This window comes from Cryptomeria japonica, chromosome 3 (genome assembly GCF_030272615.1).
Source record: "Cryptomeria japonica chromosome 3, Sugi_1.0, whole genome shotgun sequence".
Lineage (NCBI taxonomy): Eukaryota > Viridiplantae > Streptophyta > Pinopsida > Cupressales > Cupressaceae > Cryptomeria > Cryptomeria japonica.
Window position 1 is genome coordinate 328,209,901 of NC_081407.1, and position 19,047 is coordinate 328,228,947.

At 33.6% G+C, this 19,047-nt stretch overlaps 1 protein-coding gene across 1 annotated transcript in view; it reads right to left on the minus strand.

Annotated features, from left to right (window-relative positions):
- LOC131068849 (sulfite oxidase) overlaps positions 1 to 11,517 on the minus strand; it is a 106,659-nt gene extending 95,142 nt beyond the window's left edge. Inside the window, exons 1-5 of the mRNA XM_058004128.2 lie at positions 11,050 to 11,517; positions 1,274 to 1,389; positions 1,095 to 1,157; positions 968 to 1,004; positions 730 to 811 (exon numbers count right to left, since the gene is read on the minus strand). Coding sequence (XP_057860111.2) covers positions 730 to 811; positions 968 to 1,004; positions 1,095 to 1,157; positions 1,274 to 1,389; positions 11,050 to 11,124 — 373 coding nt within the window. The 5' untranslated portion in view covers positions 11,125 to 11,517. The remainder of the gene's footprint in view (positions 1 to 729; positions 812 to 967; positions 1,005 to 1,094; positions 1,158 to 1,273; positions 1,390 to 11,049) is intronic.
- Between the last annotated feature and the right edge of the window lie 7,530 nt (positions 11,518 to 19,047).

The following is a 19,047-nucleotide window of genomic DNA, read 5'->3' on the forward strand; positions in this document are numbered from 1 at the left end:
CACTAAGAGATTCAACTCTGCTGCCCTTGGTGGTACCTTTCACATTGTAGCTATAGGCCACAAACTTATTTTTCCAATCATCACATTCCCATTTTCAATCCCTGTTCTCTAGTTCTCTTCAATATGGATATGGAGTCATGGATAATTTAATTTTAAACAGTAAGGTTTTGCAACTGATCCAAGCTGGCTCAAGACAAAATTCCAGGACAAACAAATGTTATATAAATTTTGAGAATACAATGACCAACTTAAATGCCCAGGAAGCACACTGACTAATGTAGTTTCTCTCATCGATCTTGGATGGCCATTTCCATGTGATTTATGAGTAACCAAAAGTTTCTGATAGACAAGATATCAAAAAACAGAGAAATGTTCTTAAGGACCTGTGAGTGGCTTCTAGCCCAGTGGTTGAGCACCCTAGCATGCCAGCAGGATGTCCTAGGTTCAAGTCCTGGCTGCTCCATGTCAAAATGGTATCAGAGTCAAGCTAAGTGAGCTCAAGTTGGTGTGTGGCTTGGAGAATGGGGTGATGGAAGGTCAATCTACACCGAGGTAATTAAAATTAGCATATTTCAATAACATTAACCAAATATAGGTAGCAGTCAGGACAAGTTAAAACATTAGACAAAGAACACGTAATTGTGTTGATATCTGCCAGTAATAACAGCAGTTCTACAGAAAACTTATACTTCAAACATATTTTATTGACAACTCAAAGCAAGAACACACCATTGCCCAGTGCACCTACATCCCACCCGACCCCCTTCACTGGCTTTGTCTTGCTCATTGGTGTCCTTCGATTGCCTGCACACTAAAAAACTTGCAAAGAAACGCAAATTAGCATTCAAACTCTCTAAATTTGTTAACCATGGAAAATATGCTATACTGAATAGTCAATCACTCGAATATGAATACACAGTAAGAGCTATAGCCTAGTAAAGAATCCTTGAGTTTTTTTCCAGCAAACCTGCAATATGGCTGTAACTGTGTATTTTGGAAGCATCCTGCATGTGCAAAATATTCTGAATTTGTTTTTCTGATGAATTTAGAAGTAAACTCATGAAACAAAATGGACTTGTTTTATAACCTATCACCTTATGTCATCCATAGATATTAGTAACGTCTTTGGCACTAATCCACCAACTTTGACACGGTACCTGTCAAATGTAACATTGCTAAGTTGTAATTCTAATTGTTCATAATAAAAAGAAAAGCTTATTGCTAAATGTATTTTCTTCAAAGTAATGACTCTGATTTTTCATAATAAAACCACCTTTGAGGATCATCAAGTACTGGAATGGGTCCATGATTACGCTTGTAAAACATGTCCACAGGTGTTACATAAGATTCAACTAAAATTGTTCTTGGAGTTTCAGCATTAAAAGGTTGCTGCAGGCAAAACATTTCAAACTTTTAGAACTGTTGAGACCTAATAATCTTCTTGCACACAGTTCTATTATCTTCAACTAAAGTCAAAGCTGAACAAACCAAGTACTCAACAAAAAGAAATATGCCATCGAATAATGTTAAGCTAATTTTTAGTTCAAAGAAACTGGTTTATACGCTTGTTAGAACTTAGAACCTTTTAAAAAAGAAAGACATATGACAATGTTAATCATGCAAAAGAATTATCATATCAATATGAACAAATACGCTTTACATTCTAAATTGAATCCCAGAATTGGCTGCTTCTAGCTAAAAGCAGTTGTTTGAAGTTACTAACAGTTGCATGTAATTACATTTTAATTCGTTCCCACATTCTTATTTTTAATTTAGAAAGTTACTATTCCATTAGATAACATAAGCTGGTTAAAAAATTCAATCATATTCAAAGAAAAAGTCCTGCGCTGCACTTAACTACAAGGATAAAAAATGTCTCTTCATGTTCTTTAGCCAGACTAATAATTATATTCACGTGATGATCAAATTCTGAATTAGAACCATAAAAGTTTCCTCGAAATGTAATGTGACACAATATCTCAGTTCATAATAAGAAATCTTACTGTTTTCGTAGTATAAACACTGTAAAGTATGAATTTTTCGCATCACAAATCTTTATTTTCCTTCTCGCAGCTGTAAGGTTTCCTTCTCACAAATCAAGAATGGTAAAAGGACAGAAAACATAATAATTTATGAATTTTCGTTAATTGTCTAGAGGTTTCTGTAATTTTCCAGGGAAATATCATCTCTATTTCCTTCTACTCGTGAGAAAACATGAGGCTTATAATAAAAAAATTAGAAAGCTAAAAAATATCAAAACCATTGCTCATTGACAATTATTCTAAACAAATACATGAGATTTGCTTGGCCTGACAAGTAGAAAGCTCATTTCAAAATGCTTGAAACTAAGTTGAAAATGCCTCCAGTGCTCATGCTCCAATCAAATTCATCTCAAAATCCACTCATTTTTCAACTTGTAAGATAACCTTAAATCAACAGTCAAGGCATTGTTTCATGCTTGTTATGGTATCACAATTGAAAAACAATGTGGAAAATTCATCCAGTGAGACCATGTTGTGGTATCATATATGGGAGGACATGTTAAGAGTCATCAGATCATTCAAAAAAAAAATTATATTATGAATACCATCAAGCAGGTAGCTGTTTGACTTCATACTGTGCCATGTTTGTTGTTTTCATGTGTAGAACAACATCAGGTCAACAAAAATTATTACTGAAGGTCCATTGGTAGCTTATTAAGGAGTGTCTTTTGGCATTCCAGAACTCTGATGTTTCCTCTTCCTCTTCTCTGCGATGGTCTTTTCAGCTTCTAAAACGTCTTTGGGATCTTTACATAAACTGTATGCAAATGCTGTTGAGGATCAAGTGAGGGTCATTTATTGAGTAATGCAAAGAGACAATTTGAGCAACCATGGCCACCAGAGGTGCTTGAAAATACTAGAAGTTGAGTCAAGGTAGACATTACATAAGCCTAAGAGCCTTCATGAAAGTTGGATCACATTGAAACCCAGGTATTGTTTGCCTATTTTCTTCGTATCTTCTCAAAAATGTTCATAACTATTGGGCGCATTTGTGTGTTCAACTCAGATATCATGACTGTAATTTAGCAGAGGATTGAAAGTTTGCGAATTTGAGTTGTAACTCGTTGTGTAAGAGTGTTTACGAGCTCTGAAACAAGTGTATGGGTCAGTAATTAATTGCAACAACCAACTTTGGAGTTCTACATGTAGTTTCTCACATTTTATCAAGATTTTTACCCACAAGAGATTTCTCCATGTTAACTTTCTGTCTCCTTTTTGTGATATTGTCTCTATTTTCTGATTAAATATTACAAATTCAATTCAATTTAAAGGATTTTAAGTCATTTATTATTCTTAATTTCTTATATTCTAACTCTCTAAATTCTTCAAGTTGGTAACTACAAGTGAAGAATATCCTCCCTAGTTTATGGGTCAATGATGTTTATTTACCAAAGGGTTTCTCCAACTAAAATCAGGTGTGTACTTTGTCAATGAATGTTATTTATTGTAAAAATGTTTTTCTATTCATATTTTTAGCCGTTTTCATTCATGAGTGAAGGTAATTCCTTGCTGTGGATGTTAATGATACAGACAAGGTATTTGCAGTGCCCACTCTCTTTTTGGCTTGTCAGACTTTGTGGTTTTGAGGTTCTGTGTAGCTTAGACCCTTTTGGTGTTGGTCGATTTTGACTTTGGATATGATGCATATTATGTCTTTTGGATTTATATGTGATATTCATGCTCTATGCTTTATGGATCGTTGGAATAGTGATGATTTACATGATGTTGACTATGATATGAGTACATGATGTTATTTATGTTTAATTAGTCAAACGATTACTATGATGGATTATATATGTGTTATTACAATTGAAAATCATTATGCTTTGAGATACTTATTGATCTGGCGTACATTGTTTCCTATCTTTAATGTGCTTGGGTGAAAGGGGGAAAGCGTCACACTGTTGTTTACGAGCAAGCTACATCACTTCCATTTCCTTTTCACGGTATGATATTATATGGATTATATGTATATGCTTGACAGTTTGTTTATGCAGCTGCAGGTACCGAGCATCGACTCCACCTGAACCTTCAAGTCTGAGCTGCTCTATGACCCAATGGTAATATGGAATATGGAGTTATCAGTTAGACCCTTGACGTGACCATCGTTCCTACAGGAACGAGTTTCCAATCAAGTATCCTTGTTCATTAGTCGTCTAGTCATGTCAATTGTTAGCCTTGTTGGTCCTTCGTGTTGTGGCTAGTCGCCATTCATTACTCGTGTATAGAGTTCTTATCCTTCTTGGAATTATATGCTCATATTTTCCTTTCATAATTGACTAGTCTTGGGAGAGATAATCATTTCTCTCAATATCTCTCTTTCTTTTTAAAAGTATTGAGAGTATTAATATTAATACAATAACGGAATTAATGAATTCAATTTACTAAAGTTATTAATGAATGGAAAATTTGTTACTACGTTATATTAAATTAAATTGTTGAGTTAAATAATTTAAATTATTTATCTATTTTGAAAATGATTATTTAAGAGGGAATTAAATATTTAATTGGGTATTTTAATTGTGCTCATGGAAAATCTATTTTTTTTTTAAATATAATTAATATTTATTTATTTAAAATTTGAAAGTCTAAAAGGGAGTTACGAAGTATAATTAATTATTGGAGTTAGTCGGTTGAATCTTGCATGCAATTTGTATGGGAAGTTACTTTTTGGAAAAAGGATATCTCCTATTTTTTCGGAAAAAGAAAGGAGAAGAATTTTTGGGTTCCCGTGAAGAATTTTATTGTGCACTATTGGGTATGGGCTTTTGAGTCGAATATGGGGAAGTCTGGTGAATTTTTGGGGAAATAGAATTCTGGTTTTGGGAATTTTTGAGGAAAAGCTGAAAATAAAGAACATTGGGAAGGGTTTGAAAGAATTTCCTGGAGCTTTCTGGAATTGAGTTGGTTGTGTTTTGCGGGATCGTGATTGGCAAAGTCGTAGATTTCTTTGGGGGTTTTACTTCTACCTCTGTGTTTGATTCCAAATAGCGTAAAGAGGTAGGGATTTAGATTCCCCTTTTACTTGTGAAATTTCATCATAGTCTGAAAGAAAACTAGTTTGTTTTGTTTTGCTTTAATGGGGAAAAATTAAATAGAATTGTATGTTAAATGGGAAATTTTGGTTTATTGATTCTCGAATTTAATTTTGGATTTAAAATTTGTATCTGGGAATAATTTTATCTGTGGCTTTGGTTTTGTAGGTTTTAGTCGTTTTATTTTCAGCATAGGATTTTGGTTATTGAATTGACTAAGATTATGGGTTGTAATTCATGTCATGGCCTTATATTTATAGTTTTTCCCTCTTAATTGTGATTCTATGAATTTCGATTTATGGATCTGAATGGTTAAACTTTCTTTAATTGAAAATTTTAACTTGAGAATCCTTGTTAAAAAAAACATATATTTATTCTAATTCAATGTTTATTTTGTTTTTGTGGTTTATTTATTGTTTTTCGTTTTTTTATTATTTTGTTGGCTTTGTGTGAAGAATCCTTGTTATAAAAAACATATATTTATTCTAATTCAATGTTTATTTTGTTTTGTGGTTTATTTATTGTTTTTCGCTTTTTTATTATTTTGTTGGCTTTGTGTGAAGAGTTGTGGGGAACCTACCCACAGTCGTGGGGGCTCAACCCACAACCGTGGGGAAACCCACACTGTGGAGAAGCCCACCCACGATGTGGGCGGTTCGACCCACAGCCGTGGGGAAAGCCCACACTGTGGGAGCCTTCCCACAGTCGTGGGTTCTCTCCCACGGCTTTCCATTGAGACAGTTATGTTTTTCCGTCTACTGGTAATTTTGGCATGAGTCATATTCTTTGGGTTTGCGTTAAATTTTGTAGTTTCAGCAGTTGATTATAATTATGTATATATATATATGAACTTATGCATTCTTATTCAGATAGCGCTTGCACAAATATGTGAGCTTAAAAATATAGTTCTTTTGATATTTTATATATATATATGAACTTATGGAATTCTTTCATTTAATTAGTTGTCTAACCAAAATTAATGATAGCAGAATTGTAGGAATGGATTATGATTTCTTAAATGTAATGAATGACAAAATGTCAATGTTATTGTGCAAATTATAAGGAATTTAGTCGTTAATAGTGGTTTTATTTTTGGGTTATTAAAATTAATATTAACTAAAAATTAAATGATGTATAGATAATGTTAAGGTCTCTTATGGCATTTAATTATGATTGGTTCTCTTAAGTTTGGCATTATGAGACCTTGTTTTTGCTTTTGGATATCGTCAATCATAGTTGGAAACATAGGTATGTTGTTTAATGTATTTTGGTTCCAGAGGCTAAGGAAATGGTTGAGTTCTTTATTGCGTATGGATATTCCTCATCTCTTAATGTAATGTGATTAGTGTCTTGCATGTCTTCTTTGTTAGTTAATCATTCATTGTTTTGTATTGTACCTCCTTGTTTGTAACCTTGTTCTAACAAGTGAGTCGAGCCTTGCTATGGTAGGAGGTATGTCTCTTTGTGGTTTCGGGTGTCATAGACCCTGTGATGTATTTTGAATTCCTAGGTGCAAGTCAAGGGGGAATGGCTTTCATTGGGGGTCGGGACCCAAAGTGGTCACCAGGGTAACTCAATGAGGGTTTTGTAATCAAGTGGAAATTTAAATAATGAACTTGGGTGGGTAGTTAGATCACTTTAAAAAGATTAATCGTTGCCTCTCTTACTCTCGGATGCTTGTTTAGGTCTGAGGTAAGTAGAGAAGGCCTGGAATGGCATCCACCAATCTTGTCTCTTCGAAAGGTTGGTGTGGTCCACTAATGTTTGTATGGGGGCCGAGGGTTGGTAGAGGTCACCAAGGTAACCCAAGATGGGGGCCTAGACCTAGTGAAAACTCACCAGGTTAACCCATGATAGCCTAGTAATGACACTCTTCCCTATTGCATACCTAGTGGTCTCTTATGGTTACTTTTCTTTCCTTGGTTTGCTTAGTGCCTCTGGAATTGGTTGGTTTACTTGTGACTCTCTTGTGACTCTCTTGTGATAGTAGTCTTGTGAGTCTAGTGTGAGTCTAGTGTGAGTCCTCTTATGCTTACTTCTGTCTTATGGGTCTGGCTGATACCTCCTAGCACGGGGGGTGGACCTGATGGTACCACATGGTTGGGTGGAGTGCTTTTTGCACCCATTAAGTTTTGTTCATCCTTTAGCATGATCATGGTGGCTCGCGTGAAGATTGAAGACGTTCATATTGATGCAGATCTATGTACTTCTCGCTTATTTGTACTCTTGGAGACTATATCCATATGGATACCTTGTAATGTAACTAATGATCATATGTATATTCTCATGGCAATGTAACATGTATCATGATCCTTTGTAATAGATGGTGTTAATGTATTTTATGATGCTTCTCATGCTCGTGTATGTTGGGTTATTGGTAATAATGAGAAACGATGTTGTGGGGCCTTGAGGACTAGTGCTAGCTTATAATTGTCCGTCTCATTAACAAATTATGTTGTATCTTGTAACTCAATGCAATTGTATGGTTTATCTTTTTTTTTTTTTAAATATTCGCATTTTCATTGGTTTTTTTTGTACAAGTCCTCTGGGCCTCATAGCAGGGGGCATTACAGTATTTCCTTTAGTTAAGATAGAAACAGAATACATTCATGTAACATTTATTGTGAGTATGAATAACGTTGAGGAAAAACATTAAACAAATACAGAAACTATGAGGAAGAACCATGCTAGTTCACAGAAATGCTGTATTATGGACCAAATTTACCAATAGATGCAATCACAAAACACTGTTCATTGACAGAAATCAATCTCTGTTAAACTTCTAGGATGAAAAAGTAGAATGGCTACTAATAGGGCAAGATTAAGATTACAGTCATAAAAATGAATACAGAAGCCATATTAATTTGCTTTAAAAAATACAATTGTTCTACATTTCCAATTTCACAACATAGATTGCAGACTACTTGAACTTATTGTTCTTACAAGTTCAGAGAACATCAATCACCACTCATGATTATTTCTTATTCTTAAATAACCGATTCCGACCATATATAGAATCTGTTATTCTCAAAAAGGAAAATCCTGCATTTTGGAATAAGTACCTCAGTTTCTGCAAAGAACTATATAGCTGATAGCATTCAAAGCTGTATTTGGCAATTACAAAGTACAATCTGCGAGATAATATCAAGAACACTCTTGTTTTCTCTATCAGTCTGTAATCTTATTCAAAAACTTTTTGATTCAGAATATTGTTGTAACACAAAAACTTCAAATAAAGACTGATATACAACTTCCAGCACAGTTCATTTACATTTATCAGACTTAAAATTAGCTCTAGCTGTAAGACATGCTAATATTCTTTCCAGCCAGATTCTTTAAGTCAGAATGAAAACACAAAATTGCAGTAATATGGTATAACTTCTTGTCCAATGAAAGGAGGATTCTTGGCTCAAAAGATTGTGTTGGATAAGTTTTAGTCTCCTCTTCTCGCACAATTAAACTAGCCACTATGCATACACCTATTACTGTTCTAACCAATTTATTTTTAGCACATTATATTGTATTGAGCACCTTTCTTATCCACAACAATAGAGGCGTTTTCCTAAGAAATGAATAAGGGGTTCCCGTCCAAAAATGTCATTTGCTATATAAACATGTATTTTTGGGTCCATAAAAATAAGATAGATAATTTACTGTGTGTATAGAATCGACTGTTATTCAGAAACACAAAATGTATTTAATTCACTGTCACGGGAATGGTAGATCAGACTTGAGTGACTTGACAAGCTAAGGTGTAAAATTTGAGTCAGCACTTGGCAAATTGTCAGAAAACAAATTGGTAATATACTTTAAAAAAAAGTCAACTGAGTTAAAAGCACCCAACTAAGAATAACTACTTGTATAACCAAGGTGCATTACCGGTGTATGGCTCTCTTACATGCTTACCCTGGGTGCACGGGACAGCATCAGAGAATTATGAAATTTCATTCTTAGTTTTAATTTCAATTGGAAAATTGATCTCAAACACAGAGAGATAGCTGTGCTAGTTTTCCTCTGAGTATTGAGTGAACTAGAAGAGCCCAGGCACTCGAAAAGAGTACTTGAGTGCAATTAGAGGAAAGTATGGCATCAACCATTCAATACAAATAGGGATTTAAGTATAAGCTGTATGTGATTTGTAAAGTACTGAATCTATGATTCAACTATTCTGAAAGCAAATAGTGCGATCATGATTCTAGCATACCAGAACCACTGAATGCAAATGAGAGTTGACAGGAAGTGTTGAATAAAAATGAATATAGAAATGAAACACTGAATTCAAATAAAGACTTGGGTAACGCCTGTATGTAATGTGGAAGAGTATTGTAACCATTATTCGACTATTTTGAAAGGAAAGAGTATGATCAGAACACAACTAAAACATGAATCTCTGGGTACGGATGAAGATTTTGGTACTCGGTGTATGTGAGTAGTCAACACTGACATGACAATTATTTTGAAAGCATAGGGGAATCACAACTCAAACATGACATAAGCCACTAGATATAAATTGAAATCGGGATTGACCAGAACCATTGAAAACAAATGAGACCTTGGATACTCACTTCGTCTAATTTGGAAGAATACTGAGACTATGATTCAACAATTTTGAAAGCAGAGAATACAATGACAAAACAAGCATGATGTCAACCCTCGTCCACAAAAGAGGAGTTGGGCATTGGGTGTTTATAACAAGACACATAGCATGCCCACTCAATACAATAAGAGTTTGGTAAGTAAGCATATCTAATTCAAGGTGGATGGAAAGCATTGTACTCGCTACAAAATAGGTGCAGATATGCAGAACTTTTGGAATGGAAAAGCAAGAGAATGCTTTTCGGTCTGCTGGTCACTCTAGTGATTCCATACAGATGTGAAATTTGGGACAGCAATATGTCAGATCAGAAGTGGAGACGACTAGAAAGGATTCAAAAACATTTAATCATTAGTAGTTTCAAAATTAAAACCTCTGTTCCATATGAGATTCTATTGGCAGAAACCAGCACCTACCCCTTGGAAGCTTTAGCGATGGTTCATTTGGTAAGCTATCTAAAGAAGACTCAAAATATGGAAAAACATCATTGGCCTAAGTTGATACTGGAGGAAAGACTAGATAGAAGGAAGAACACATGGATGAAACCAATGAAGAAATAAAAAAAATTGTGAAGAAAAAATTCAGGAGCAGGTTATGGACAAAACAAGATGGACATTAAAAAGCCTACTATATCACAGAATTCAACCCCACAAAAGATCACGAAGAAAAAGCCTACATAAGAGCAAATATTAAATGGAAAGCAAAAATGCTAATGGTTCGGTTAAGAACCAGCTCTCATCACTTGAGATGTGAAACGAGTAGATGGATGATACCTAAAAAAGACGGGGAAAAGAGGATATGCTTATTTTGCAACACAGGAGCAGTAGAGACAGAGAGACATTTTGTTTTGGAATGCCCGGCATACAGTGACATCCGGGCCATTTATGAAGATATTTTGAAAACGAACAATTTAAACACTTTGTTTGAAGAAACAAAACTCGAAAAAATAGCGAATCTGTTGATAAAAATTAACTGCAAAAAAGCATATCTTAAGAAGAGGTTACATGCAGATTAAGGTCTCAGTGCCCTGAATTTGTGAGGTGTGCGCTGTCCGTGGATCCTATAGGCTGCTTTGGCCTCATGGATGTTATTAAAATCCTTCATTTCATTTCATTCTTAACATTTTAACTTAAAAACACAAACAATTTCCAAAGTAAAATGGGTTTAAGGTCAAAATCTAAAACATGCAATTACCCTCAATCGCATGTTGAATCCCATGCACTACAGACTTTTGAAATACAAGCAAATAATTCATAGCGATTCAAAATAGATGAAGCTGGTGCTATTCAAAATAGATGAAGCTAGTGAATGTTTACATTAAGATTCTAAATTGAACATTAACAAACAAAGAAAAACATTCAAAAGAATTTTAAAGCACCTTGGCATTGATTTTGAGAGATGGATGACGACTAGGTTCATCATCGTATTTGCTGGGACCTCTCAGAGCTTGCATGGTGTCTGCTCGAATCACCCGTTATTTTTTTCCTTTGAAATTCTAATAACAACACAGTGCAATAATAAATCCTGATGCCTTGCTTTGCAGCGCTCCGTGGCTTCCAATGCAAAAATAAATAGTGATAATAATATAATAATTTAACAGGTTTGTCTATATTTTTGCATCGAATTACGGTTACAGTTGTTAGGGCCAGCCGTAGCCATGTTTTTCACAGGTTTCGCCCATAGATTCAAGTTGTGAAAGTTCCAATAGATTTAAATTCGATGTTTATTTTTTAAAATTCGAGTTAGTGCTTATCCATTTTGGCATCCATTACCATGGAAAGATATTTTTGTTTTGTTTTGGCTCCTTTACGCTGTCTAGATACTCGAATGTTAAAATGCTTTTTTATGTAGAGAGGGGACCTCCAAGCAAACTCAATAGATGTCAAGGTCAGAATGCAAATTGGGGCATTTGTGCCCTTCCACCAAATTAAGCAAACTTTAGTAGGATAAGCAGGTCGAGGGATCCATAAACCTCTCGATCTTGCATTTATAAGAGATGGCCAAGGATGTGTTCCAAGAAGATAGGATGAATCCAAATCTATACATACGCATGTACTCTCAGCAATCATTTGGTAACTTTTTATAGTTATGTATAATTTGATATATGTTTAGATACAATGAAATTTTGAATTATAGTCTTGAAATGGATACAATGTTGTCTAGAAATTTCAAAAATATTTGTATTATATACTATATTAATATCAATTTTGTTTCACTTATAGTTGACAATTTCTTTTGCTTCAATCAACAACCCTGAATCGAGGTTTTTGCTTTGCTTCTTTGGTTCTTATATATTTAAACAAGGAGATGGTAGACTTATATCATAAGGCACAATTCATCTTATGTTAAAGGTATAAATTGTAAAAGATGGAAAGCTTATGGTAAGAAAATATAATGCTGAGAACATGGAAAAATCTTTCAACTCATTGATATACAAATGTCAAGCATGCATCTATAGACCATGAAATTCTAAACATATTAGATGAGAATTTCTTTTTCTAAAGCATTCAATATGAAGATGGTTATAAAAGAATAGATTCAAAAGGTTGCATTAACATTTGTGTACATCAAGCATCTAAAAATGGTTAACGCGTGCAGTGTCATACTTTAACAAGTTCACATTACCTTCTTTTAGGTTTTCGCATTTTACTCACACTTCTTCTATGTTACACATTTGTTCTTTATCATTTGTCAACATTGTGTCATTCTGCTGTTTTCTCTTCCTATTTGATCCTATTCAGTTGTTTCAATTTGGGTCTTATCGATATCAATCTCAATTGTCATTTCATGATCATGGTTAGCTATCAATGTCATATAACCATCATTTTAACCCTAATCAATTTCTATTAGCATCTAGCTCAATTGATTCCAATCAATTCTCAATGTCTTGTCATCAATCATTATCAATCAATTATCCTTTATCAACCATTAATCATTTATCTTTGTCAATTTTCTTTGTCATTTCAATCATTACGATCGATCTTGAGCATTGATTTCAATCAAATTTAGTTAATTTGTCAATCATTATATCAATCAATCAATTCAATCATTAAATCCTTATCTTGATCATGTTAATTATTTCATGACATCATCTTGACTTATGTCTCTCTCCCAGGGTTAAATAATTCTTTAATTATTAATCCTTTGCTAACATCCTCCTTAGGATTACCCTATGTCTTGTGTCACAATTAAATATTTTATTTAATTGACTAATTTCCCTTTTGTGGGCTAATTAATAAATGAAAAGTTATTAATTATTCTCACATTTCGTTCCCTTAATTTTTCCCTAATTTTGTCATAATTTGTCATCCCTTATTTCATGCTTCTCATTTCCTATAATTTCTTCCACCATTTCTTCACTAATTTGTCTCCACCTTTTGCTCAAATCAATAAGTTGTTTTTGTGCTCAATTTGTCATAAATCAATGAGCAAATTTTAAGGCTAATTTGTCACAAATCATGAAGCATGAATCTCTCTTCAATTCGTCATAAATTGACATAGCAGTTTGTCATATTTTGTCATAGCAATTTGTCATATTTTGTCATATCAATTATGTCATTTTTGAATCAATTTGCCTCTTCCATTTGCCTTGATTTTCTCAGTCATTTTGGAGACATTTTTCTCTATAAATTGATTTAATTTTTCAATCATTTTAACAACCACATTTCGAGTAACCTTATGCTACAATTTTCATCTCTCATTATCAACTTGATTTTACTTGCATTTGCACTTGTAGGTGAAATCTACAAAGTCTCATTTGAAGGTGAAAGAAGAACAATGGAGGTCAATGGAGGCAACATTTGCATTTTGGTTTGCGCTTTCTTTTGATGTTTTGTCTTTCATTCTTATATTGATTGAATTGGGAGTTTTTATCATAACCAGTTAGGTTTGTGGTTGCCTAATTATGTGTTTTTGATGCTTTTTCCCAAATTCCTAGTTACACTCATTATAATGAGAGTAAATATAGTCCAAACTCTTCTTTTTTCTCAATTATCTATATTTTATATTTCATTTTTAATATTGATCAAAGGATAATGGTGGTTCTATATGAAGTTCATTTATTGATTTAACTCTAGATATAGCTATAAAATTCAACTCTTCTCTTTTGTTTTACTGATATTGATTGTTGCTTTATTGAGTGTTAATATTTGGGATTTATCTATTGTAATTGTGCATGTTATGGATGGTTCAATATGTCAAGATTATGTAGCAATATAGGTATTATAGGTATAATATTTGGGTCATTTGGTTCTATTGTGGACAGTTGTAAGTATCAAATCACACTATTACATAAAAGGTAAATTGGGTGGTTTAGAATTAATTGTGTACACAATATCTACTACTTCTCGAAGAGACCCATTTACAATACCTATTTGAATTTGCAAGGTTGTTGTTAATGTGATTTGTTGGCATTTGCATATGAAGAGTTCGTAGAGAAGTTGATCAACATCATTATCAATGTTTGATTTTATGTGTGTTTTTTAGTACAACACTAAGTGCAATTGGGATTTTTAGTATCTAAGTATTTTTCGTTATGTATGCTCATTAAATCATTTGTAGCAAATAGGTGCATTGAGTGGTCAAAATATTTTTGATAAGAATATGTTTATGTGGTTCATTAGTAATTCTCAATCATGTTCAACCAATTTTGCATCATGTATGTTTTGTAATATTCAACAAAATTCAATTTGATTTTGAGTGTCACTTTATTAATGAAAAACTATTTGTAATGTGACAATTCTAGTTAATTCTTGTCATGGAATTTGGTATTTGAGTTTGAAGTGTAGATAGGTTTGTCCATAACAAGTGGTGGTTGTGCCAAGTCACCTACAAGAATGGCATATGTACCACTAAAGCATATGTGTTGTTGGTGGGGAAAATCTTCACATAATGAACTATCTATTTTCAATAATAACCTTGGCATTATGAAGTTCATCTCATCTACAAGAAGAAGGTATTTCACATTGAAATACTATTAGTGACTACTCCTTTAACAATTGTATTTCTTCTATTAGAATTATACGGGTTGAATGTATAGTTGAGCCATGCATGTTGAACACAACAATTCCTATAGAAGAAAAAATAAGGAGTGGGTTATATTTTGTGATGTTAAAGTCCAAAGTGCATGTTTGATGCAATGAATTAAATATGATTTTTTTGTATTTGTTATTTCTTAAATGATCATATGCAAGGGTTGGTTGAAGGAATTAACATTATAGTGTTCTTTAATCACAGTAAGTGCCAGTTATTGTTTGGAAAATAGTGGATATGGTAGATTATTCAACTCTAATATGGATTGGTCATCTTGTTGGGACATCTTATTCGTGCTTGTGAAATGTTGTGTAGTCTCTTGTAAATCTGGAGCTTTAGTATGTTCATCTCATTTGTTAATATTGTCAAAATCACATATACTAAGAATTTCAAGGCAATTTAGATTTCCATCACTAACAAGGCCTATTTGTGATAGCAACTCTCATTCATTTATTTTCATTATATTTCCTGTTTCTATATTATTATCAATGTCCTCCACATTTGTATGATTAACCTTTGTATCCATTATGCGATTGTTATGCCACACATAGTATTCATTTCCTTACAATTTGCAATAATGCCATCTTTAATGAGACCCTATCTATGGCAATGTCACAAAAATTCTTGTAGAGAAGTAGCTCACTCCAATATAATGTTTCAAAATATTGTGAATCCTCATTTGGAATAGTATAGAATCAAGAAAATACATCAAGACAATTGTCTATTATTTCCATCTTTCCACTTGCACCCTTTGTAACAAGAATAAAATAAGGAATCTACAAATGCAATTATTTGTTATTGTTTCCATCTCAACAAGGCATTGCATGTAGGAATATGGATTTAGATCAATCTAATGTATTTTTATCCAAATTTCTTATGATATAATGGAATAATTTTTTACCAATATTTAATGTGTAAAGGAGCAATTGGTAATAACAAGTAGCAATTTCTATAGCATGTTCATGTTTCTTGCATATCCATATCAGGATCTACAACAATCTCTATCATCAATTTTATATATGTTACTAGATCTTGGTCTTTTGGTACTTAATTTCTTCATATCTTTGATAGCGCATCAATACAACACTCTAATTTTCTTTCTACTTTACATGCATATTGCACAATGCATTTGAGAACAAGCATTTTTTAAATAATGGATTTCCAATCCATATTAGCTCTCGATATTAAAATCATCTCTTGTATTGTGAATGTTTAATCTATCATCATTTCATGCAAAAACACATGTTTTCTTTCCAAATTAATCATAACTCAAGGAAGATTAATACACTTATTCCAATGATCATTGTATCAAATTTTTTACAATTTTCACACTTCTTATGTAGGCATGTTGTTTCAATGCATTTTTTGTGCCTTTAAAAAGAATTGATTAAATATTCATAATAACAAAATCTATTTCTATAGAAAATCTCAATTGTATTTAATAAGAAAGGATCTTGTGAATATTGATGTTTTGTGTTGTTTCTATTAGATGGACTATGAGGATTCTATATAGTGACATTTTTCAAATAATGTTTTTACTTTTTGTACAATTGCATGGTCTCCCTAGTAAATATTTTCCATGTTTGGTGTATATTCAAGCTAAAGGAACCCATGTACATGTGTAAACCCTCTGTTCTACTATTTGTATCTATATCAATGATTTGTTGTACAAAAGAACTTCTCTATTACTTCCTCATGGAATATTGTGAACCACTGATGAAGGTATTGTTGGAAGTGAAGTCCAACGAACTCCTTCCTCTTGACCCCAAAACTCTTGGCTCTTCAACTTCTCCTTGTAAGCTCTTTAATAGCTAATTGTATATCATTTGTAGAGTGATTTTTCTGGAGCTGCTTGTAGCTATGTATGTGTGTAAACTAGATTGGTTATTAATCTATTGATTCCCCTGCTTCAAGTGTGGACGTAGGCAATTACCAAACCATGATAAATCTGTGTGTCTCATTTGTCTATGTTGTGTATTTATAATTTTGTTTTCTCTGTTGTTTTAAATTCGTTTCTTCATCCTAACAAGTGGTATCAAAGCAAGGTTAGATTGTTGTTAAGATTTTGGTGGTTGAAATTCCAGAATCATGGAAGAAGCGAAGATAGAGAAGTTTTTCGGTCAGAGCTTCGGGTTATGGAAGGTGCAGATGGAGTCTTTGCTGATAAAGCAAGACCTTTCACTCGCGCTTGAAGGGAAAGCAAAGAAGCCAGCTGGGATGGCTGATGAAGAATGGGAAAAATTAGACAAGAAGGCAAGAGTGACAATTTTTCTCTCGTTGTCCAATAATGTTCTCTTCAATATCACGGGTGATGCAACAACAAAAAATGTATAAGATAGACTCACGGGCATGTATGAAATGGCATCAACTGCAATTAAAGTGTTTATCATGAAGTGCTTGTACAAACTGAAAATGAAGGAAGGTTGTGTTATGGCAAACCACATCAATGAATTTAATACATTGATTAGTCAAGTGACTTCGGTGGGGATGACATAAGATGATGAGAGCAAGGTTGTTCTCTTATTATGTTCTTTGCCAAGAAGTTGGGATGGCGTTGTAACAACAGTTAGCACATCAATATCCAATAAAAATAAGTTGGTTTTTAATGATATAGAAGCTACTCTTCTCAGCGAGGATTTGAGAAGAAAGAATGATGAACCTTCATCCAGTGAAGCCTTAACGGTGGTCAACACCGAAAATAGAGGTAGAAGTCATAATAGAGGCAGAAATAATTATCATAGACGTTCGAAATCAGCAAGGAGATCGAAGTCTAGAACCAGAAATGGTGATTGTTGGTTTTGTGGCAAAGTTGGTCATGTAAAGAAGGATTGTAGAAACCTAAAAAGGGAACAAGAGAGGGTGTGAGACAGTGAAGCAAATACAGTCTATGATAAAGATGATAGTGTACTAATCCTTTCAACAACCAACACTACTCTGAATTCATGGGTGCTTGATTTTGGTGCCTCCCATCATGCTACCTCATGTCTTGAAGCATTCATTAACTACCATGAAGGTCATTTTGGAAATGTTTTCTTAGGAGATAACAAAGCTTGTGAAATTACAGGCAAAGGGGATGTATTGCTGCCATTAGAAGGTGGTAAAAAATGGTTGCTCAAAGATGTTCTCCATGTTGCAAAATTGAAGCGGAATTTGATATCCGTTGGACAACTCTTTGATCAAGGTCTTAATGTAAATTTTCTCCCAGATACATGGAAGGTAACTCATGGTACCATGTTGATTGCAAATGGTAATAAAGTGGGTATTCTATACATATCTAAGACTCATGGTGAAGTGGGAGCTGCAATGGTGATTGAGGACATCAAAGTGGATCTTTGGCATCAAAGACTTGGGCATATTAGCAAGAAAGGAATCCATGTTATGCACATAAGAAATTAGCTTCTGGGCCTCAAACTTGTTGACTTAGCCTTTTGTGAACATTGCCTTTATGGCAAACAAAAGAGATTCAGTTTTTTGAAAGGTGGGCGTGACACAAAGACAACACCATTGGAGCTTGTATACTTAGATGTTTTTGGGCCTACCGAGGTAACCTTCATTGGAGGAGCTAACTATTTTGTCACCTTTCTTGATGATTGTACAAGAAAAGTATGGATTTATAATGCTTTCTATGAAATCTGAAGTCTTTTCAAAATTTAAAATTTTCAAAGCATTAGTTGAAAATTAGATTGGGCATAAGATTAAGTGTTTACAAACCGATAATGGTGAAGATTTTTTTTCACATGAATTTGATAATTTTTGTGTTGATAATGGGATTAGAAGAATTAAGGTTATTCCTTTCACTCCTCAAGAAAATGGTGCAGCTGAAAGGATGAATAGGACAATTCTTGAAAAGGCACGATGTATGTTGTCTAATGCAAGTTTAGGCAAGGAATTTTGGGCGGAAGCGTGTAACATGACAATGTATTTAATCAACTGAAGTCCCTCATCTAAATTGGATTTTGGTATTCTGAAAGAGGAATGGCAAGGGAAGAGGATTTCATACTCACATCTTCATGTGTTTGGATGTGAAGCCTTGTCGCATATACCCAAGGAAAAACAAACCAAATTGGATCCAAAGTCGTTGAAATGTATTTTTGTGGGGTATGGTGAAGAGAAATTTGGTTTTAGATTATGGGATCTTGTTCATCAAAGAATTGTTCTCACCAAGGATGTCATTTTTCTTGAGACGTCCTTTCCTGTGCTACAAGATTCTAATGAATCAGAAAAAGAATATATCCCTATGTCTTTGTTTCAAAATTATGCTACTAGTGCTCCGATCTCTCATCCAGTGGGAGCCCCTATGTTGTCTACCATGATGGAATACAACTCAGACTGAGAATGATGAAGA